The sequence below is a fragment of the Plectropomus leopardus genome, chromosome 23 (genome assembly GCF_008729295.1).
Source record: "Plectropomus leopardus isolate mb chromosome 23, YSFRI_Pleo_2.0, whole genome shotgun sequence".
Classification (NCBI taxonomy): Eukaryota; Metazoa; Chordata; class Actinopteri; order Perciformes; family Serranidae; genus Plectropomus; species Plectropomus leopardus.
In genome coordinates, this window is record NC_056485.1 from 7,346,612 (window position 1) to 7,371,296 (window position 24,685).

The 24,685-nt window shown below is 39.5% G+C and overlaps 1 protein-coding gene across 1 annotated transcript; it reads right to left on the minus strand.

Moving 5' to 3' along the window:
- Positions 1-918: 918 nt before the first annotated feature.
- si:dkey-183c6.7 (urea transporter 1) lies at positions 919-22,824 on the minus strand. Its single transcript, XM_042512665.1, has 8 exons — positions 22,716-22,824; positions 20,955-21,144; positions 20,154-20,282; positions 19,231-19,420; positions 14,352-14,499; positions 3,943-4,077; positions 2,429-2,478; positions 919-1,101 (listed from the first exon to the last, which is right to left on the minus strand). The coding sequence occupies exons 1-8, from the start codon at positions 22,822-22,824 to the stop codon at positions 919-921; spliced, it is 1,134 nt and encodes a 377-aa protein (XP_042368599.1).
- Positions 22,825-24,685: the final 1,861 nt, after the last annotated feature.

The window sequence follows — 24,685 nt, forward strand, 5'->3', positions numbered from 1 at the left end:
TTATTATTCTTTTTTTTCACATTAGACTGGGGTGTATGGTTTGTGTGTGAATGTGGACATGTGTGTGTGTTTGGGAATATAGATGTTGATGGGGAAATATACTTTAAAAAAATTCACACAGGCAACATGAAGCACTGTGAAAAAAGGCTGATAATAATAATGAACCACAGAACACCTTCACTTTATCATTTAAGAAAATCTGATAACAATAATAAGATTCAAACAGTTGCCTTTAACATCCTGAGCTAAGCAGCTGACCACTCCGTCCATTTCAGAAACACATCACATGTGAACTCATTGTCTCACCGTCTGCTTGCATTGAGATACATGTCTGTTTTTACAATGAGTCCCCGTGGAGTCGTATGTTGTAGTGTGTCTATGCAGGGTACTGAAGGGGTTAAAAAAAATAATTGCTGTTGAATTCTGTCTGTGTTTTTATTGACGATAACAGTAATATAACTGTCATTTTAAAAATGAATGATTTTACTGAACTGATTTGTTGATTTCATGCCAATTAAAAGAAGTTTTCTTTCCCTTTAAATTGGCTGCTTGTTTGTTTTTATTAAAAAGTTCAAACTGACTGGAATAACAAAAGTTTTAAAATTTGGTTGGAAATGTTACACATGTAATAGAGATGTCTAGTTTTGAATACAGAGGCTTTTTTAACAACTATCATGCCTCAGTAACATTTTTTAACATTTCATTGCTGAACATACAGTGCCACCTTGTGGACAAATTGTGGAGTGACAGCTTCCTCAAAATGTTAAATCTACTTCTCTACTTCTTCTTTTTTTTTTTTTTTTTAAAAATGTATTTCTAAAGAATCTATTAATAAAATGCTTATACCAAATATGTATATATATGTTGAGCCCATCCAACTCAGAGGAACAAAGTACTGATACAGTACGGTACAATACATCACACATCAGTGCTCTTTGTGTCTGCAGTGTTTCCAGCTTCCCATTGGCTGCGGGAGTGCAGGTTGCGTTCAGGAGCCATAACTTGATGAGTAGGAATTCGGTACGCTGCTAAACTGCCTGTCTGCAGCAACATCAGCGTGACTGTCAAAGTAGCTGCCCAACTGCATGCTGGGAGACCAACCTAAGAGAAGAGGTGGAGAAAAAGTAAGTTACAGGAATACTGGACACCCAAAATGACCATTTGTTTCTCAATTACTCACCCGATGTTACACTGAATTCATGAGGAAAACTTAACTTCATAATGAATTAAGTTACAGAGGTCTGTGTTTAACAACAACACAACTATAAATCTCTAAAAATAAATGCGTGCGGTATAATCCAGGTCTCATTTACCCAGTCGTATTCTCAGTACTTCTCAAACATCTTTGCCCTCCCCGACAGAAAACTGAACATCGAGTGTAACCTCTCAAACTCCATTGACAAAAACAGTAATTTTACCTGGCTGAACATGGGAACTGCTGGTCTACCACTGCCTCAAACAGTTTGCTGTGTTATCATGTGGCTTTTGTGAAACTAAAGTAACCGTTTAAAACACTGAAGTCACACAATAACACAAACAAACTGACCAAGACAGTGGTAGACCAGCATTTGTTTTCAGTGTAGAAAACTGAGGTGGTGCTTTGAAGAGGGAAAAGATGTTGAAAATGTTTATGTTTTACTTTTAGTACAATTCCCTTTCTTGAAATACTGTCTGAGAAGTACTGAGAATATGACTGGATAAATGAAACCAGATTGCACTGCATGAGTTGTGTGAAAGTTTGTAAACAGGTGCTTTGATAGAGTTTTGCTGCTGTTAAAAGCGGCCCCCTATGACTTCAGTCCATCAAGAATTTTGAATTCTTTGTTCACTGTGAAGGAATGCAAGAAAAACAAAGCTTTCTATATAAATTTAACATAACACAGGCTGACTATTTGATATACTAATGGTTGCTTGGAGGGTACTTCTTTAATGAATTAGAGATAGTGAGGTGAGTAAGAGACTTACAAGCTCTATACATAAAAAGAGTCGGAGAGTTTTAGCATTAGCCTACTTCAGGTTTTGTTGAGGAAGGTATAAAAGATGTGTGTTCACTTACTAAAGACAAGACTGAAAAAAATATTGGGAGAAAAATGACTGTACAATAACTCCTATTTGTCTGCAGTATTTTGTTTTTGCACAACAGTCATCAGGCAAGAATCAACAAAACCCTAGAGTGATGCAACACTGTTAAATAATCTTGCTTTTTGACCAGTTTCTTTTTCACAGTCTGAAAGAATTAACACTTTCAGCTCAACAAGGAAAGTGTAATCATTATTTTTTTCAGTCTTGACATTATTTTGCAGCCATGCTATTGCTAAATCTGAGGCTGAAATTGAGTCACCGTAGGCTTTGAAAAATGAAAAGAACCGCCGAAGGCTCCTCAGTGTTGCTGCTAAATACACACATGGCTTGAAGTGTGTGTACTTACTGTTCCCAGCAGATTGCTCAGAGCGATGTCAGCGTATGCAGAGAGGAAGGCTGTATGCAGAGGAGAAGAAATTAGGCTAAATATATCCTCACTCTGTATCTCTCTTCAGGTTGCTGACGTATATACAGTAGCAGGTACAAAGGTTGGCTGCAGTTGATCCTGATAGGAGACTGATTGCAAGCTCTAATTAAGGCCAATTTACCTAATGAGAGTTGATTAGCTCCCTGCCAAACCAGTCAGGGCTAATGTCCATGGCGCTCCAGCTTGCAATTTAAATTCTGTCAGCTTGTCTGTATTCATAACTACCAGCAGTGGGAAACAGGAAACCTCCAAAAAGATAATTTAAATCAAGCTTTAAAGTGACAAAATTACAAGAATTTTAAGCGATTACAACTATTTGACACAGAGAAAATGACAAAGGACATGCAGGAAATACATGACAGTAAAAGAAAATGGGTGGAAAACAGTAAAAATAGCAGACTAACTTGTCTGTCTGTAGTCATAATACCCACACACCTCAAGGTTTATCTTCACCTGCCTAAGAAGACATGATTCAGCACATGACTGGTTCAGCAGAGAGATGAGGTCATAATGTAGTAGCAGAATTGATGTAAGTGACATTTCAAAGAGTCAGAGGAATCAGACAAATCACAAAATCACAACATAATGTCTTTCTCAAACGAAGGTGTCACTGTCAAAGTCCCATGTAAACTGTCTGGGTTCTACTGTTTGGGAGCTAAGAAAATGAGGCTTGTTTAATTGGCTTGTAAATATCATGCAAAGTGAAATTAGAATGAGATTGTCGCCAGATAAAGAGTTTATAGGTTTTTAAAAAATGAAGCCGAATTCCTTTGTATGAGTTCATAAGTTCCACAGCCACTGCAATGGGGCTGCTGAGAGTCCCATCATTAAGTCTAAAAAATGAGAAAAACAAAAAGGTCTCAGAAATCATTAAAGTATTAAGGGTCATTTGTATGACTTTATGGTGGTGATCGTACCAGCAACCCTATCTAATTATTGTCTTTTTCGTATACACTGCATCGAATCTGATGGTTTCAGCACCATGGACAGAGGCATCATAAAAGATTGTATTTGTTTCAGCACTGCAGACAGAAACAAAGTGAAAGGCTGCATTTGTTTCAGCACCATGGACAGAGACAGTGTGAAAGATTGTATTTCTTTGGGTACACTGAAGCAGCTTGTTTGTTTTGTTGCCCCTGATTTGCAAAGTAACATAATGGCAAGAATAACGGCAGAAGCAACAAGTTTTAAATCTGTTTGTTATAAGACCAGTGCAAAACCCAATTAAGGTTACCTCAACTACAGTAGTTATCATAATTATTACAAAATTTAAAATTATGTTCATGTGTTTTGGTTGTTGTTGTTGTTGTTGTTGATGATGTTTTACCAAGAGCTACTATAAAAAGCTATTCACTACACTGCACAATATTCTAAAAAGGATAAACTCTGTGTGTGTGTGTGTGTGTGTGTCTGTGTGTGTGTGTGTGCGTCACCGCTGGCAATGGCAAAGAGGTGAGTCCTCCAGCTGAAGGTGAAGAAGAGTCCTCCAACAGCCATGCACCCCAGAGCTCCATTAAACCCAGAGAGACCTGAGTACAGCAAATCATGACGCACCGCTGTGGATAAACCTGTCTCGGGCAGGCACACACACACACACACACACACACACACACACACACACACACACACACACACAATTAAAACTTTACAGGTCTGACTGCAAAAACAATGAGTCACCGCTGTTGACAATGCTGGGAATAACATATCAGAAATACACATACAAACACACACACACACACACACACACACACACACACACACACACACACACACACACAGACACACACAGATTATTTGTTGAATCTGCTGTACTAGAATTATCCACAAGGTGGCGTTAGACACATACTATTATGCGATTGCCTTCAAATTTTAATTTGCATAGAACCTAATAAGGAAATGTTGATTTTTCCTTTCCATATAAAACTTGTGTAACACTGTTTACAGGATATGATGCAACACAAAGGAGGAGCCGAGATGATCTTCGTCTGCTTTGTCTGATGATAATTCCACTTTGGAAAAGACCGTCTCTCCTCCGTCAGTAGTCATGTGATGGTGGTGAGTAAGGCTCGGTAGGGGAAGTGCTGACAAAGGCTCTGCCAGTCTCTTTTCTAGTGAGCCGGAGTTACTCTAAAATAAATGGTTCTATGTCTTTTAATTCTTTTACTATAACGAGACTGTACGAGTCATGAGAAAAGGAGAGATGAGAGAAGAGAAAGCATTGGCTCAGATCAATCACATAGAACCTCTAAGGACACTTTTAAGTTGCTATATAATGATATTTATCTTCACACGTCCTAAAATGACTTTACAATAACAGCCTGAGTGGTAGCAATGTGGGTTTTTTTTTGGTCTTACATTTTTCAGTCCTGATTCTACCATCCAGTCTCTGTGGTACTGCTGCAGAGCACTGATGCAGTAGGTGGGTGAACAGCAGGTCAATGTCTTCACATTCATACTAAACAAACACTACAAAGTGAAGCTGACACTATAGGAAGACTGCACAGGGAGCATGCTGACCCAAATAAATCTCTGTGCAGCCAGAGGCATTGACCTTTTCTCTGCTGGCCTTCAGCAGCAGCTGCATCACATCTTTCAACCCAAACGTGAGGGAGAATAACGATGTCATCAGGAAGAGTAGAGCCACTGAGATCAGCAAAGGCCAGCAAGCTTCATTCAGATTCGGCGAGGAGGCATTATGCTCTGCACAACCAGGAGATAGTTTGCTCTCTCTGGTTGAAGTTGTGACCTCATCAGTGATTTCAGTGTACTGACACATTGTCTTTCTTTTACGTCACTACAGCAAGGAGAGATGATAAACTACTGAAGGTTGGCAAAAATAAGATTTTCAGTAGCTGAAGTTGCTCTTAAGTTGTGATGTTTTATTTACCTGTTTTTATGCTCATTTTCAATTTGCGCATCAAAAACGAGTGAAAATACACCCCTTTAATATACAACAAAGTCCAATACAACACTTACTTTTTACATACACACCAATATAACAGGAATATTCTAAATAGTACCTTATTCTGAATTTAATGCAGGTCATGCAGACAGCAAATTCCATGTCAATGTTCTAAATTTTCATTGGGCCTTTTCTTTAATAACACATTTTCTGATTAAGGGATATGCTGATATTATTCAGGTTCTAGAAGCATTCTTTGGACATGTGTATACATTACATCTGGGTTTTTTTAATGCAGTTTGCCACACACATGGCCTCTTGCCTGTTCACTGTCAGCTCTGTGAGTTGTCATGGATACACTGTACACAAACCAACTAGTCAATAGTTTGCAAGGTGGTTGAAGAAATACAGGAGGGAAGCTGTGCTCACATTTTCCAACAAGCCTACCACTTGTGGAAAAATTAAAAAAAAAAAATCCTGTTTTGACGCTTAAAAAAGCAAAAGTGGTCCCAGTGGTTTCATTTTTCAATATTTTGATGTAATAAACAACATGTTAAAGCACATTGAGCTGAATAATCATGGTTGTATGTAAACAAAATATTAGCGGAGTACTTATTTTCATTAGCCATATGAACAGCGTAGTAAGAATACTACCTTTTTCCGAATAAGGGCAAAAAACTCATTATTTCGTGCATGTAAACACAGTCACCGTTTACAGCCTTTTGAGATTACCAATTGAGTCAACGCTTTTCTGACACAGTGTCAACAAAATCTGAAAATTATAATTCACAAAGATGCCATGTGTAACAGGGCTGTTTTGCTTTGCATGCAACTGCAAAGGTGTAGCAGTACCTAATAAACATGGTAACCCTGTACAGCTGGATTCAGCATTGCCAATAAGTTGCACTTTTGAGCATTTCTGCTTTTCCCTGCACATAAGCCAGAAGGTAAGATAATGCATCTGTGTGTGTGCATGTGTGTGTGTGTGTAAGCAGAGTCCATCACTCCTGTCGCCCCACCCAAGGCAGCTGCAACTCCTCAGCTATGGAAAGCTTTAAAACTGCTTACTGACTGTTTCATTAATATACACAGTGCTCATGTTTGTGGAAGCATGAACCCTGCAGCATTTCTGCAGCAGAGAGAGTGTATTTTTTACCTCACCGAATAATAGCAGTATCATAAAAAATTACTGAACACTGTCTGACTGTGCTGAAGAGTGACCACCGGTTGGCTCACTACTTGCTGTAGCAGCACACGTGATGCACGTGCGCTGAGCTAAATGTGCTCCAGGGTGAGTGGGAAGGAATTATCCCTTGGTTAATAGTCTGGTGGCATTGTCATATCACAACTCTGTCATTAAGAGAAGAAGCAGTTTAAAACCCATTTAAATTAGCAGAAAACACATGACCACCCATGCTAAACAAAGTTAAACGCCTAAAATGACAAAATGCTATCAGACATGTCGGCAACTGCTCCACCCTGCATCTCCTCTATAATAATCCTGCAGGATTCCAAAGAATTCATCTGCAGTAACAGTAAATTTTGGAAGCTCCTCCAATGATAAATGACCCACAGGCTGTGCTGTGATTGATTTCCTTATTACCAGGCATCGTGGGCTGCAGTTTAGCAGTCTGGTCCTGAAGCAGCCTGACCACACCCCAGGACTGCCTCTTCACTCTCTTGTTTGTTTTGCCTCTTTCACAGCTACCCTCTCCTGCAGCCTGCCTATAAACGCCCCAGCTCCCTCTGCACTCATTCCACACCTCATTATCTTCCCCCCTGTCTTCCTGTTCATTGTCACCATTCCCCTTGTCGTTTGTCATCCACGGTACCTCCCTCTTTCCTTTCCTTGCTTCCTTCATCACTCTCACTCTGCTTGTTCCCTCCCTACATAAGGGGTGTCATTAAAAACTAATGGCAATGTGGGAGGGAGGCCCCAGAGGATACTCAAATTTTTACTGTTTTTCTATTACGTGTGTATGCCTGTGTCTCTATGTGTGTGTGTGAGTCACTCCCAGTGTAATCGTCTATGCAAAAAGAATGAGTCAGAGAGCTCTTATCATATCAAGCCCAATATCTCCTCTCCATCCTCTCCTCTTTTCCGCTTGCTGCCTGCATCAAACCACAGTGACTGGCTGCAGACTAAATGGAGGACAGTGCAATAGGTTGGAATGACCAGCTGAAATGAACTGCACGTAATGCCTCTTTTTCCAATGCTGGTCAGTAATGGCTAACTTTGCATTTGGGTCTTTGCTCTTCATGCTGCTGGTGAATCCATCATTCTGGCCCTTGAAGTCTTTGAGGGGAAAACTGCTTGTGGATGCAGCTAAATGGATTGCTCTGTATGTGAGCTCATTAGTTATCATTGTCAAGATGTCAGATGTTGTTTGGGTGTATTTCTACAATCCTCTGACTTTGTGGATGCTTCTTATGCTGCTAATCTTGTGAGAATTTATCCTCATTACTGTTAAGTCAATGAATTTTCTTTCTAAGAAGTTAAATAGTGCATCTATAGCCGTGCAAGTGTCTCTTTCAAGTGCTCTGAAGTATTTCACGGCTGGAAAGACAGTCTTTTCATAAAACTGGGCTCTTTATGCAATAGAAAGATGCAAATACTTTTGAAATTGGTGCTCAGAGAATGATCAAAGAAAACACACAGAAAGGGCATTCACTTTTGCTCAAGAGGTAGGAAACCTACAACTACCAGAATGCAATGTGTATAATATGTTCATTTACACTTATTATACACATTGTTATGATACAGAGCTGGTTGCAAAGTATCCCCTAAAGCTAAATGCTAATATCCAAACGATGACGATGTCAACATGCAGATGTTTGGTGGATAAAGATGGATAGATACTATAGATAGATAGATAGATAGAAAGAATCCAGTTGGCCTCTACCTATTGTCTGACCCTTTTGGGCTGTTATGTAACATGGTGCAGGGGTCTGTCTCAAGACTGTAACTAAATAATCCTAAAAAATGATGTCTTCCTAAACTCTGGGGCAGATTGAGTTCTTTGCTTCTTCCTTCTTTCTCCTGTCTGATGCTGCAGTATGTCGCAGCAGAGATGGCAGGTGTGAGATTTTTGTTTAAAAAATACCTTTAATGTGCGGTTTCATTCACATCAGAAATCCAAAGCTACTTAAAGAACAGTGAACCTCAGTTGACTCCTCCAGCTGCCTCACTTGCTTTACCCTCCTGGATTTGATCCCACTTTAAAGCATTTTTAAAGAAGCAAAATGCATTCGCTTGAGAAAAAAATGCCTTGTGAATTCTGAATTGAAGGTTTAGTGTGAAGGATTTAGAGGCATCCAGGTTGCAGAACTTTTCCTGTGTGCCAAGCTTGTAGGAGAACTACAGTGGCAAACGTTTGCCTGTTCTGGGCTACTGAAGAACAAAACGGCAGATGCTGTGGAAGAGGACTGCGCTGTATGTGCATATGTACTCAGTACTCATTCAAAGCTGACAAAAACAGCAGTTCTTATTTCCAGATTATAAACTAATGACAACACAATTTTACTCCATTTCTGCCTATAGATGCCCCTAAATCCTCCACACTGGACCTTTAACAAAATTATTATCTCAGAATTCTAGGAAAAAAAATTCAATTATAAAATAAAATTCTGCTGTTATTTCTAAAATAATGAGATAATTATTCCAAAATCATGAGAATAGGTTCCTGGGGAAGAGAAAAAATCAGTTCATGTTTTTCCTGAATTAACAAGAATCAGATTAATTCAGAAAAACAACAAGCACTTTTTTTTCCTCAAGTGAAATCATTACACTTCTGTACATTTCTACAATAACTCTTCAATATCATGACTGTAACAGAAGCCCGAGGCTCTGGCCTACATACAGCCCTTGATCTCCTCCTCTGGAAACCCCTTATGGGAATTGTTTACACCACAATGCTTTGAGTGACAGCTCTAAATATGGCCTCACACTCTGGCTGTCCCGGACCAACCTGGTGTCTCTTTCCTTCCTCAGTCTGACCCATACTACTGTATCTCTGTCATCCTCGCTCCATCACACAGACAAACTAGGCAGCGTTAAGAGGTGATGATTACTCATAGAGCGCCACAGTGATTTCCCTCGTCTGTCGTCAGGGATCCACACATCTCTAAACATCTGCTGTCTGCATGCCTTTCGTCTTTCACTTCGGCTTAATCCTTGAAATAAATGAAAAGAAAACCAGGGACTACAGCGGCAAAGGTGGGGATAAATGATGCGGTGATGACAGTGATAAATAACGGAAAATCACGGAGACGTCAATGAAAATATACAACGGTAATGATGGTGAAAATAATATACTAATGAAGATGATGATAGAAAAGGTATAGTGACCAGTGACTTGTCAAGTTGTGATAGAATAATTGCTGTTTGGCACAGTTTAGCAGTTATGATCAAATGGAATGGTGGTGTGATGACATCACACACACACACACACACACACACACACACACACACACACACACACACACACACACACACACACACACACACACACTCCCACCTCCTCCTTCCTGATACCAACCCAGAGTACGTTACACTCCGCACTGTGTAGGCAGTGAAGGATAATGAATGCAGAGCAGAAATGGAGAGAATGATGCAAGTGCAAAAAAATGATAAGAGGAGTTTTGAAAGCTGATAAGAAGAAAGGATTAAAGAGAGCAAGAAAAAAGGGCTGCTTCATGGAGGGGAGGTACGACATAAGAAGAAAGACAGAGTCAGGGGCACGACTTGTTTTCAGAAGTGTTAAAGAAGATGGTGTCAAATCCGTATACACACTCACACATACACACTGTCAAAACCTCTTGATCATTTCGGGAGTCCTCCTCTCCCCTTTGATGCATTTATTAACGTCTATCTCTTTTGTTGCGTCTCTCTCTGGCACTACTTTTTCTCCTTCACTCAATTTATGTCCCTTCTTTATCCCTTTTCTCCTCTCTCCATCTCCGTCTGACACTTTCTTCTTTGCCTCTTGACACTGATTCCTCTTTTACCCTCTGGTTCTTTGTCAGGCAGGATTAAGTTTTGAGTCTGACCTTGTAGCAGTTATTTGCACTCTTAACTCTCTCCTCTGTGTGCCACTTCTTCATTTGTTTCTGCTCATGGGTGTGTGTGAGCCCATTTACATTTAATGTGTGCATCTGGTGCACCAAACTCTACAGTAAAAGATGCATGTAACAATGGCAAAAGTCCAAATTCTGCTGATAACAATGGCAAAAATAGGGGAGAACAGGGTCGGCCGTCACAGTTTTTACTTTCATTTGAACCCCTCGAAAATTGTATGCCCGCGGGGATATTTTGAAAATTTTCAACCAGCTTTGTATCATTACAACATGGGTTGTATGTGTCAATGATCTGTGGAAAACTCCCCTTCTAGCGCCTTCCTGCACAGTGAAAACGGAGGCTGAAAAACAGTAAAACTGTAAAACTTAGCAGTGCTGATCAAATATAAACCTATATTCTGTTACTGAGTTGCATATTTCTTGCATTAAATTGACTTCAAAAATTTGATTTAGCTTACCATTTAACTATAGTATGAGATTGTTTGTTATGAGCCAGTTGCCCTTGTGTCAAACGGACAAATTTGCATCACGTTCCCTATTAATGGGAGCGGTTATTGGTCTGGTGTGGAGCAGTGCATTCTGGTAGTTGTAGGTGTAATACTTTTTCAGCAAAAGCAAATGCCAAAGTCCTTTTTTTCCATTTTTTTTCTGGTCATGTAGCACCAATGTTAAAAGTGCTTGTGTCTTTCAACTGCATAGACAGCCTAGTTTTATTACCAGACCATCTTTCCTAAGCCAAAAATGTCAGGTAGGAATGAAGTGACCTTTCCTTAAACTGCTGCTAAGGGCATAGTGGGGCATAGTAGGGCAAGGTACTCCTTCTAAATAACACTGTGTCCTTTTTTTTGTTGTTGTTTTTTAAAGAAAAGGGACAGCGAGCATATTTGAAAAACAAACAAATAAACAAATAAAAAAAATCACCTATATGTACATACCAGTAGATAAATATTTCACCATTTGAAAACTGGAGTGACATCACTTTTCTTGTGCCTCTCTCTGACGCCTTTCACAAGTATGTAAACCTTTGAACCCGAGGCAAACTGGTTTAAATTCGTACATGGGAAAAAAGGCAACAAGCAATTTGGTAAGAAATGCTCCACAAATTGCCAAAAAAAAAATTAAATGCTTGGGAAAACTGTTTAGAATTATCACAACTGCATATTAAAATTATTTTACAGAATTATTTAAATTATTATTATTAAATTAAAAATTTAAGCAATGTTTTGCAGGCCATTTGCTTGTTTTTTGTTTTCAATAATTTCAAGGTAATTCTTTTTTTTTTAAGAAAAAACAACTGTTTATAACGTATTTTCAGTTTATTTTCAAGTACTTTCAACTAATTTCTTGCAAATTTTTGGATAATTTCTTTTTTTGTTGCTCATGGCCTCCTACTCATGCTTTTGAAGCCACTTTTCTCAGGTTTTGAAGGGTTACACGGTATTAAACTATGCACATCAGCTAATTAGTAACATTAGCTGTAAATAAAAAATGTACCTTATTGTCAATAAGAAATGTATAGAAATTGTAAATCGCAAACCTTATCCTTCAGTCATTCAAAGTAACATTAACAAAATCAATACTTTAACTCACAGTCAACCAGAAAAAAGGAGACAGACTTAATACAATATGACCTTGGAATTAGTTAAAAGTCTAACAGCAATTTAGATTTGGGAATGAAAGAAGTCTTTCTCTTGTTGAGCCCTAAATTACAAGTGTCCAAATGAAAAAAAAGAAAAGCAGGGCTGACCTTTCCAAGATCAATGAAAGCTATAAATTCATACTTCATTTGGGCTAACATGGCTATAACAAAAATCATTGAAAAAAAACAGAAAAACAGGAAGGAAGACAGAATGCACAAATGACAGCAATAGAGCCCATGTTTTCTGTACCGCTTTTTCCTATTGTTGTTGTTTCCCCTCAGCTTTGTTGCCTCCACAAACCCACTGCAGTCACATCTCTTTGATCACATTCCTGTCATGCTGCTGTTTTTGTGGTAGCACTGTGTGTGTGTGTGTGTGTGTGTGTGTGTGTGTGTGTGTGCGTGTACATGCCACTGTTAGCATGGATCTACAGGTTTGTCCAAGTGTGTGTATGTACGAGCTCTCTCCCACTCCTCTGTTTCTTACAGTATGACTCATAGCCACAGACACACACATACACACACCAAAGTATTTAAGGACTGCATTGTACTTGTAGCAGCAGACGGAAGCAGGGGGCTGAAGCCTTTTAAACTCCTAGCATTTCTTTCTCTCTCGCACTCTCCATGAATGGTCACAGTGATGCAGAAGTAAAAGGCGTACACAGCCACGGGCCTGCGTGTTTGTATAGAAGCCAGTGGTTATCGGTGCCCGGCTAATTGCTCTGTGTCTTTTGGAGCTGCCCACAGGCTGCTACTGCCTATCTTACAGTTTCATACTTATATATGCTGCTGACATTCTGTTTCATTGCCAGGGGGCTTCATAAACTCTACCCGACTTTAACCTTGTTAAAATGTACTGTAATTCAACATTCGCCATACAGGGAGCTAAGCCTGCAATCTATTTGAGGTCCTGGCTGATGGTTTAATAAATGGAGGGTTTATACTGCTACCTAAGACAAAAGTTTATGATACTGCATTATGCTGTTGGCACAGGTACAGTGGCTTGTGTAACTATGACTATGCAGAACAAATAAAGCAGGTATGGTATCACTTATTATTAATGTTTTAATATGTATTGTTACATAACCCTGGTGATATAATTAGGGTTTATTTATTCCAACTTAACAAAGCTCCTTCAGAGCCACAGAGAACATTACTACTCTACTGTGTTCACAGGTTCTGCATTACTCTCCATGACGAGGAACTTGACATCTATGTGTGAAATTTTGGAGTTTGCTACCTAAAACAAAAGTTAATGACACCTAATTACACTATGGGTACAGGTACGGTGGCCCTGAGGGTCAAACACAACAATATTTCTGGGATACTACAACATTCCAACGACAAAACATTTCTCCAAAACACAATGTTGGGGTTTTTTTTTTTTTTGGGCGGGGGGGTTATTTTGTGGTCTGAAATGTCATTTGTTTATAGAAAATGTTGTGGTGGTTGATGTGTTGAGCCCTTAGGCTTGTGCCTGGTAGGCCAGTTCAGTAATCCTTCCATGGCTGGAATATGCTTGAGCCAACTGCAACCCTGCAAAGTGTACGTGGCTGTAGATAATAAAGGATTTCCGTGTTGGGTAAAAAAAGAGAGAAAATCAGACTGAGTGGGGGCTTGACCATGAACTGCAACATCCCTGGTTTGAGTCTGTTGCATCTTTCTCTCTTTTGTTGCTTGTCCTCCACTGTCTAGAATAAAGGCACAGTAGAGCACATAATACTTAACCCTTTCAAATCTGGAGCAACATCACTTGTCTTATGCTGCTTTCAGAGGCATTGCACTTTTCTTCATAAATGTTTCCATGTCCAAGCTGGCAAAACACTGATGGCATAATTAGGGTTTTTTTGTCTAAAACTTAACAAAGCTCCTTAAGAACTATAAAGGACATTATTACACAACTGTTTTCACAGGTTCGGCAGAACTCCCTATGACTAGTAAATTGACATTTATGTGTGAATTGTGTCAGAATCTTCCTGTAAGTAATGATACCCAGGACAGAGTGTTACACAGTGAGATACTGGCACTGAAGATGTGAAATATCAACCACCAGCCATTACCTGATATGAGGTCAGTACAGTACAGGATGACCTACAAATGAATACAACTATAATCCCAGTTTGCTGATGCTCCCACTCCTCCCACACAGACACACACACACACAGACACACACACACACACACACACACACACACACACACACACACACACAGATGGAGACTCACCAGCTAATGTTCCAACTGCAGATCCTAACAGAGCATGGGTGGCCAGCAGGGGGGAGTAGAGCAGAACGGCTCCCAGGATGAGGAGAGAGGGGCCCAAGGCACCACAGGCGAAGATCTGACCCACACCCAAGGGGATGCCACGCAGTACCTGGACAAGAGAGACAAATTAGAAAGATTCTGACAACACTTTGCACTATGTAGCATATTGCAAATGATTCTAAGTGTCATATATATGTATATATAACATAAGTAAAAGCACAATCACAAAAACATAATGCAAAATGTGTGGAAACTATTCAGCTGCTCTCTTCTCTGTCAAAATCTGTCTGTTTTATTCGCCCAATTAAACACACACACACACACACACACACACACACACACACACATATGCTGCATTCCCAACAGTCAGTGAGAAGTGAGGAGTTTCCATGGCGACGGGATGGGTGCACCTGCCTGTCGCTGATATTTACAAGTCATAAACAGTGTTTAATTATATCGCTGCAACGCAACTCTGTGCGTGCATCTAAGTGTGTACAACCCTGTGTATGCACGTGTGTGTTTGTGTGCAGAGAGACTGAATGCGCTGTTGTGCTGGTGCAGCCAGAGCGCCATCCACAGCAGAGTGAAAAGCTGAAGACATTAAATATAAATAGGACTGACGTCATCCACATCTCTGGAGAGAAGTGGAGGAGAGAAGGATGGAGGGAAGGGAGATAGGTAGAAAAAAAGGAAGAGGGAGAGCTACAGAGAAGAAAAACAGGATGAAAAGGGGAAAAATAGAAAAAGAGAGGGAGGAAAAGACTATACACACTAAGGGCCATAACAGAAAAAAATGGTGTTGTCCTTGTGGTTACATATAGTAGTTGTTTATCGTAAACTGAATTACAAGGAAGCAAAGCAAAGGAGGATGAAAGAGAGATTTAAAAAGTGATGGAAAAAGAAAGTGGGAGACGCAGGAAGGAGATTTGCATAGCAGAGCAAGGACGTGGATGGAGGCTGGGGAGAGGAGAAGCAGAGAGATAAAAAGAAGGATTTAGAGGTTTTAGATCTCCCAAGTTACAAACCAAAGGGACTTTATGAAATAAAATTGCAGCATTTATGAGTCAAAGGACAGACAGATGGAGGGAAGAGAAAAAGAGGGAGACAATGAAATGTAGGTGGAAACAGGGAGATAAATAATCTGATATGGAGGGACTGAAACTTGTGGAAAGTAATCATTCAGTGTGAGGGACATACTGTGCCATGGGGTGCGATGCTTGGTAATAGAATTGTGTGTAAATCTTGACTTTATATTCAGGACACCTAACATCGCTGAGAGGGTTTAGTCAGTAATCTCATTAAGACAACTTCACGGTCACTTTGCAGATCAGCGGGTGCAGAAATACACTTTTATAACATCTTTCAGCTCTTCTGGCTCTTACTGTGCCACTAAATCCAACAACCAAGACAAGAGGCCCTTTTACAGGTCTAGCTATTGTGTGTGTTCAGTATTATGCTTCAGGAGGGTTTTTCATTGAAGAAATAATGAAGCAAGGTTATAACCCATTATACAGTATTATGTTTAATGCTGCTAAAATATTGAATTTATACAGTGAAGATGTACCGTTATACTGAGATCTCAAGGAGAGATTTTTATGTAACTTATGAGTATCATACATCAGAAAAATCTGATTTGCCTTTCAGTGTTGCACAGGAAAGTTGTCCTGGTACACTTTTTTTTCCATAGTTATGCTGATGATACACTGCTATATATTTTGCTCGAGCCTAATGACAATGCTCTGTGTTCCCTACCCTGCCCTAACCTAACCCTAAATGAAAATAAAACTGAGATACTCTCGGCTGGCCCCTGAACTATTCTCTATTCTCTTGTAGACTTGTGCATCTGGCATTATTCTAAGTTCGGATTTAAATTTTATTTTCCATGAAGGTGGCCAAAACAGCTTTTTATCTGTTAATAAAAAATGATTTTCAACCAGCTTTGTATCAAAACAATGTGGATAGTATGTGAACTGTGGTAAACTTCCTCCAATCTAACCAGTGGCTAGATCTCCCCGCTCTTCCCATGGCGAAACTCCACCAGATGACTTGTTTTGCATCAACTTTTGTCATCCAGTTGTGTTCAGCTGGCTCTTGGGGCTATTGCTACAAGTCTCTTAAAACATCAATGAACTACACGCTTTGCTTTCGCATTGTCATACTGCCCACCACCCATGCCGCCATCGTGGACGCAGACACTGTACAGATGGTCAAAGAAAACTAACCCTAATCTTTGTCTCTCAAACTCAGACCAAAATCCAATAAAATGGTAAAACTTGGCAGTGTTGATCAGATATAAAGCAAGATTATACAAATAAAAAATAATAGGAAACACAGCTTTTGTGAACTATGTCCCAAAATTATGTAATACCAAAAGCTATGAGAGATGTGGGCTCGTTGAACATTTTCAAAAGACCTAAAAAAAACCCCTATATATTAAACCTATTATTAATTTATTTTAATTTTATATTAATTCTTCATTTTTCAATTCTTACTGGTCACTGTAGTATTTACTTTCACTAAGGGTGCATTTCATTTATCATCAACTGTATTTCTTTTATTGTGAATCACTTTAAGATATGAAAAGTGCTCTATAAATTCAGTTATTTATTATTATCAGCTATTATTTGTTTTTCTTTATATATATATATATATATACATGTGTGTGTAATGTTTATAGGAATTTTGTTTGTTTGTTGTATGTATGTGAACTTTTGTTTTCCATAAAAACTGTATAAACATATATAAAGTTCCTACATATACACAACTGCTTATGAGTAGAGTCTTTATGTACACTCATTACTTTTGAGAGGATGGAGCTTTTCCGATTCGCATCACATAATCTGTTCTGCCCGCTTCCAAACAAAAGCTCAGAGATTAAAATTCAGTCGCTCCTCAAGCATCGAGATGCCAGCTGGCTCACGGAGATCAAAAGCCGACCGCAGCAGCTGGTGAGAGTCTGGAATCTCTTGCCAAAGTCTCGTGAGAAGCAGTTCAAGGCAACTGCATTTCATCTCCATACAGGGGTCGAAGAAAACTATCTATTTTCTTTGCAGGGTATACCGTGCTACAGCTTGCATCCTAATCAAGCGGACTTTCGGGAACATAAATTTAGGGCTTAAGGTTTTGGTGCTGTTGTTTTCTCCATGGCTTCAACAACAGCAATAAATCCCCCACAACTTCTCCTTCCTGGACACCTGACTGACTCTCACACTCTACTAAATGTTATATACTATTTCAGTTCACAGAAACATAATAACACTTCATCTTGATTGCCTTACCTCCGCTATGAGTTTCAATCACCAAGAATTGTAAATTAAAACAGTTTGGGCTGATTATAATTTCCAAACAGGAGCTCAGACAGTATCTGTTGCTAAGTAACTGGTGAGTCATAGCTTGCTGATCTTTTGCATATTGTGCTCCTATCAGTAACTCGTTCACTCAGGCTGCAGCATGGCAGATGCACTGAAGACAACTCTGCTTAGTTTCTGTTTTTCTTCCTTCATCATCTATACTTTCTTTTCTAATAGCTCCCTTTGTGGCTGCTAATGATCTGCACCTGTTTTGTGATCATGTGACCTGATGAGTTGCCTCTGTTCAAATATCACTGCAAATGTTACTCTACCAGATCCCTTCATTGTAAAAAATGCAAATTGAGTGTTCCTTCCTTCTTATCTGAGTAGGGAAAAGAGCCACAAAATTAAAAGAGAGCTGATAAAAATGTTTTTTTAACTTGTTAGTAATACCATTAAATCACTAAAGGCGCAGTTAATCCCCAAAATTAAAAAGACAAATTTTCCTCTTACCTGTTGAGCTATTTATCAATCTAGATTTTTTTTGGTGTGAGACGAAGCGTGTTGGAGAGATCGGCTGTAGAGATGTCTGCCTTCTCTCAAATGAAATGGAACTAGATAACACTCAGCTTGTGGTGCTCATAGTGCAAAAAGTATATATATCTGAGAAACTCAACAGCAATGTCCCCTTCCAGAAATCATGGCCTGGTTACTGAATGATAATCCGTGAATGTGTATCTACTGATGGAGGGGAGGCTTGCTGACAGAAAAAAGACGTACGTAACATTAATGGCACCCTCTTCGGCTGAGATGTAACGTTAACTAGTTCAGCAGTGCTCAGTAAGCTGGCAGTGGGTGCACGCTTCCCTTTGCACGAGGATATGGTTGGTAGGTGTAATTTGGTAGAAATAAAATGCTATAAAAAATGTCATCATCTGTGTCTGTTTTCAAAAAGAGCCTTACACAGCAGTGACTATACAATATGTTAAAGCCTGAAAACCCTAAACAGCTGAGGACCTCTACATGAATTACTCTCAAAATCCATTTAAATTGTACTGTTATTTTTACCTGCCATATGTCTCTATATATGGTATTTTGCCTATAAAACAAATGATTAGACATTAGTGTTATGGTACTTTAAGGTTTTTGGTTATCAGGAGTTTTTGTAGGTTGAAAACACACTTTCTTTTTCTTAAATCAAGACAGCACATTAGTAAATATATTTTTAAAAAATATTTGCTTCATGTGGGCCCCTATTCTTAGGCTTTAGATAGCTCTTCACCACCACTAGGGTCTCGACTCCATCGCAGGAATGTTCCTGCACTAATTACTACCCCCCTAAAATGTTGACGTCATGATGGGATCAAAGATTTATCACATTTCTGAACTTTATGGGAGACCATAACCATAAAAATGTAGTTTCTCCTGATTAAACTGTTAATAAAGTTAATCAAGCTCCAAGATTTGAGAGATTTGTCATGATGAGTTTTGAACCTTTAATTTGACTCAACCTTTGAACAAACATTTACTTAAACGTTGGATTAACTTACCTCAACTGCAATGAGCTCGGTGCCATTGAGTTCCAGCGCCCCCGGTGGTGTAGCTCGGTGGTGCGGGAAGTAGGGGTTGTCTGGGCCGGTACAAAGGAGGTAGAGGATGATGACGGTGTTGAAGGGGAACACAGCGACAGGCAGGTCCCAACGGTCCAATACTGAGGAGAGACCGCTGAACAGGAAGACGCTGGAGATTGGGAAGAAGGGCGAGAGAGTGGAGATGCTTTTTTCAGACACATGGTGTTCACATTGACATTAAATACAGAGCCTTTCCAAAGCATTTCCTGATCTATCCATTTCTTTCTGTACATAAGTGATGCGGAGGCACTCCTGGTATGTTGTGGTGAGAGGAGGGCCATTGGCGGATTTCATTTTTAGCCTCCGGTTTGTAGATGAAAAAAAATGTTTATACTTGCAAGTTGATTGACACCAGCCGGAGTGTCTTTTGGTTCCCTTGAAGACAGAAGTGATTTCTGCTGTTTACAGTGGGAGTGCTAGCCTCAAGTAACCATTTGATGAACCAAAAATGACAGTTTTTGGTACTTCTGCACTGGCTTTATTTTTGCTTGGGTGCGAACTTAGCTTTTGGTGTGAAAGTACATTAAGATGGTAATTGAAACGTCAGTGATAAAATAAAGTCTTTGGAGTTTAGACATTCTGTCTTTAAAAATTGGGTCTGGAATTGATTTATTACAGAAATAGCATAAATGGATAAGCCAGCAGACAAAGCTTTTGAAGTGCAAATATTCAGTGCCTAATGTGAATGATTCTGAAGCATTTGTGCTATTATGTACATTCTCAGTGGCATATGATACACAGAGGCTGTTATTAGTGGAAAAAAACAACATTATTGGTCAGTTGCTAAAAATGACTGATTATCCAGGAAAACACATCTCTTCTGTCGTGTGAGTGTGTCTCACCATGTAGCTGACCCCAAGCAGACAGGCAGCAGCAGCCACCAGTACCAGTCTCCAGCTGAGCTAAACACCCCCATCAGCAGAGACACCAACATGCCGTTAAAACCATGGAGACCCCCTGACACCTCAGCACTACACACACACACACACACACACAGAGAGAGAGAGAGAACAGGAAGATTCACATATCATAATAATGCTTGCATTTTCTATTGTGAATACATTTGTGTAATACAATGATGTGCAGTAAGATTCCTCTCACAATCCAAACACAAATTAGCGTAGCTTTTTATGTCTCCTCGTGAAACAAACTGTTAAGTTTTAATGAGCAGAGGCCCCGGGGTGACACTAAGTGCATTCAGCATGTCAGAGTTAAAAACATGAGCAGCCCCTGTTCTGCTGAATTATTTTTAAAACCTTGAAACAAGGTTGTGCATCAGCTTATTATACTGTGCGTGTCATACGCTGAATATTAGGACATTAACCAAAATAAAAATTGCTAGGCAGTGGGAGTGGGTTAACACAGGGCCATCAGTCATGGAGCTGTTATTCTCATGAATTTTGAGTAGAACCCTCAATCAAATTTAGCCGTCAGGTCGAGCAAATCATAGGCTTGTGTTACAGGGTCGGCTTCCAGGCAACAGACAGGTTTTTAACAAGGGTTCGATTATTTAAGAGGGACATTTTTCTGTTGTGTAGTTTCAGGGTACACACATCATTAAATATGTACATACAAATGTGCTCTTTTATGAGCGTCTATGCCATTAGTGTGTGTGTTTCTGGATATGTTTTGTGTCATTCCACCTGTCTTGCCCCATTATAACAGCTGTTAGCGTAGAGGCCAGTACACCCAGAGTTCCCAGCAGGCCCTGCCAGGGGGAAGCCCAGTACAGTGCAGCCATAATGAGAGCACCACTCAGCGGGTTGTTGGCTAGGATCACCTGGGTCACCCCTCTCAGGCCCCAGACAGCCAGCTGCAGCACAAACGGCTTGTCTGAAGACACAAAAAGAAAACAAATTTTCCCCAAAAAATCTTTCAGGAGAATTAAGGATTGCGACAAGAGAGTTAAACTGCAGTGCAGACATGTTGTTCAGTTTGATTTCTTAATGCAAATATAGGGTTTTGTCAAGTTCTTGTTGGGTTTCAGCCTCAATTCCTGCCTGACTTTATACAAGAATCAAGATGGGAGTTAAATGATAATTTTATGTTGGAGGAAGAGTGCAGCAGCAGTCACCATGGGAGTTGTTTGATGATTGCATCTGCATATCTTAATGGAAATGTAAGCTTTTGAGAGTCATTTATTCACTATAATGGCGGTTTAACACATTCCAAGTATTTGGTAATTGCTCTTTTTGAAAACTTTTGTAATTATTCACATTATGAGACAGCTCAGCCATAATGAATTATGCATTTTTCAAGCACATTTTATAAAATGGCACACAATATGCCTTTAAAGTCCTGCTCAACTGTTTGGTAGAGCACATTTTGAGTCACTATATCTGACAAATGTGTTGAACTTAACTCAACCTGACTGGGCTGTCTCTACTATTCAGTTTATGAATGTTACGCAAAAAAAATCCACTAGTTGTCACTGTGTCTTTATATAGCGAGCCTTTTCAGTTCACCTCGCACAAGAAGTTTGAGATGGTATTTTTAAAGGTAGGCTTTTTTATTCAACATACAGTTTTAGTTAAGTTTTTTTATTTGTCCTTTTATAGTTAAGGTAGTGATGCTAAGCTAATGTAACTAAAACTGACTAATTGACTATTTTTAAATTTTCAAATCCCGCCTCAAAACTCCCCTTTTTAAACTTGCCTATTTTAATTCACTGTTTTTGAACTTTTATGAATTTAAAAAAAATTCACTTATACTGTTTACTTTTTTGGCAACATTTATGATATGTGATTTTGTGCTGTTTTATTGCTGATGTTTTTTGTAAGGTGACCTTGAGTGTCCTGAAAGGCACCCATGAATAAAATGTATTATTATTTGTTTAAAAAAACAAACAAACCCAAAAACCTTCTAATTGTATGTATAGTAGAACAATTTTGTAAGCATGATTTTTTTTTTCCACAGTCTAAAGCCATGATTAACCACATAGTTGAACTGGCATTTTATGGTAAAGGTAGTGATGATAGTTTAATAAACTTAAAATTTATGGAATTAATAAAATTATTCCATTATGTATTTGATGAAAAGAAAATTATGAGTATGATTTTTTGCCATTTCTGAGAGGTTTTTAATGCACTGTAATAATAAGTAGCTATGATAAATACACAGAAATGACCATTTTAGTGGTAATACTACTACGTCCATGGCAAAAAAATGCTTTTTGCTGGTATACTAATTTACACATTTAATTACAGGCATCATAACAGTACATAGTTAGTAATTGGATATTTTTCTTTCTGTTTTACAAATACCATCATGGGTCATCTGTTTTTGTTATTATAGCATTAAGAAAATAAATAATGCAAACAAAACAATTTCTATAACATTTTTTAGTGAGGCTATTTAAAGGAAATAGTATGTTTTTTTACTTGGTTTGAAGAGAGTTTTCCTACCCTGCATGTACTTATCCATGTGCTCCATGTCCCCAGTACATAACAGCAGGCTGTCCAACACACGCCGACTCCGGCTGGCACTCTTCCTGCTGGCCTCCTTCACATCCATTTTGGTATCCTTCCACATCCCTGCAGCTGCTGGACCACACCACTAGAAAAGTGATAAATATGTTGTTGTAATGTTGGAAAACCCCGAAACTCCACTTTACTTTGCTGCTTCTTTTTTGTTCCTCTTGCTACTCTGTTTGCTCCCCCGTTGCTTCTTACTGCCCTTCCAAAACAGTCATCCCCTTTCCACCTTTTCTCCCCCTTTTGTCCCTCTTTCCTCCCTGTTGAGGCTTAACGGGATGACTTATAAACTAGTGGGCTGTGTTCACTCCGCTTTCGAAACCCCTTGCTCCAGCCCTTATTTTTCTTCTACATAATAACCTTGTCCCTCTGTCCTATCCATCTCCTTACACTTCCAGCCTCAATGTGACATCTCCTCACCTGTTGTTTGTCCATTTAAGCTACTCATCTACTTTTTATTGCAGCGTGCACATAAATGTTTGTCTTTCCTACATTTGTTAAGCCGTTGTGTTATCTTAAGTCTTTCCGAAAGGTGTAATATATAACCCAGCTATCTCTGCTGCTTTGAGAAAATGGATGCAGGAGAGGCAAATTCTTCTCCAACCTCTGAAAGGAACTTATTTTGCTTTTGACTTTTTGTTGACACCAGTTTTCACAAGCTCCTCGCATTGCCTCAGCCTTTGAAGATTTTTTTTTTCTTTCTGTTTCTACTTTAAGAACAGTTGAGAGCACTTGGAGTTCAGAAAAAATAAAAGTACGTGCAAATGTTTGTGTGCCTGGATATCTGCAAGTCTACCTCTTGTTGCCACCTTTTTCTAGTTTTGGAGTGACACCTGAGCGGCCTGAATAACAGAGGCACGCTTTGATTGCGCTTCCACTTGAGAAACGCAAAAATGTGACTTCAGAGAGGTGTGTGCATGTATGGCCGCTGGTGCACATCCATTAGCAGGCTCAAAGTGCAGAAAGTGAAAGCAATAACAACACGTCGGATACCATCACAGAGAGAATCTTTTCACTCTGTCTGAGCCGGTGCAGCGGGGACTCAAAAGCCTTGTTTTTGCAGGTGGAAATTGCTGTGCCATTCAAGAACCCGTGACAGCTCTTCTCTCTCTCTCTTTCTCTCTCCCGCTTCCTCTATCCATCTTTTATTTGCTTCAATAAATACATCCGCCTCTCTCTGTCGGTCTCTGCTACTCGGCTCCTTCCATCAATCATATACTGTAAAGCTAGAGGAAAACAGCTACAGATGGACACACACGTCAGAGTGGGATGTAATAAGAGGAAGAGATGCAGGTGAATGCTGGGAGATTAAACTTTGAACTGAGAATGTATTGGTTTTGTTAAACACACTGACAGATGGCCAGCAGCCACTCACATACACCACATTAAAGCTAGAACCACACAGCAGCCACAGTGTGTTTAGGTGTTTATGTTCTGTATGCCTGGTGTGTCCTGGTCCCATCCAGACTCATTCTAAGAGACTAAAACTTATTGAATGCATTATACCACCAAGCGGCAACCTTGAGGCTGGCTTCAAAAGTGAGCAAATCTCAGTCACAGACTGTATATAAAAATGTACAAAATGACAGCTCCCCCAAAGTGAAGCTAAAACATCTTGATCGCCCCCTGATGGCTGGGCTGCAGTATAGGTCATAAAGCTCGCCCTCTGCATGTTAGTGGATGAGTCACAGGCCAAACTAAAAACTCAAAGTAGACAGCAAAAATGTTTTCCCAAAGATGGTTTCTGTCATTTAAGATAGTTTTCATCATCCCGATGGCCACTTTTCTGCTAAGTCTGGTTTTTATGAGCCATTTAATTCTACAAAAAGGGGACTTTCCACCATGATTGACAGCCGTGTATGCCAATCCGTGCGCTTGCATTGAATGGTGCTGCTTGCAAT

Coding starts and splice junctions, on each gene's coding strand:
- si:dkey-183c6.7 (XM_042512665.1), bottom strand. CDS start 22,824: ATGGATGTGAAGGAGGCCAGCAGGAAGAGTGCCAGCCGGAGTCGGCGT. Junction 20,283..20,954: donor GTTATAATGGGGCAAGACAG/GTGGAATGACAC, acceptor GTGTGTGTGTAG/TGCTGAGGTGTCAGGGGGTC. Junction 4,078..14,351: donor TGCAGTTGGAACATTAGCTG/GTGAGTCTCCAT, acceptor TGCCCGAGACAG/GTTTATCCACAGCGGTGCGT.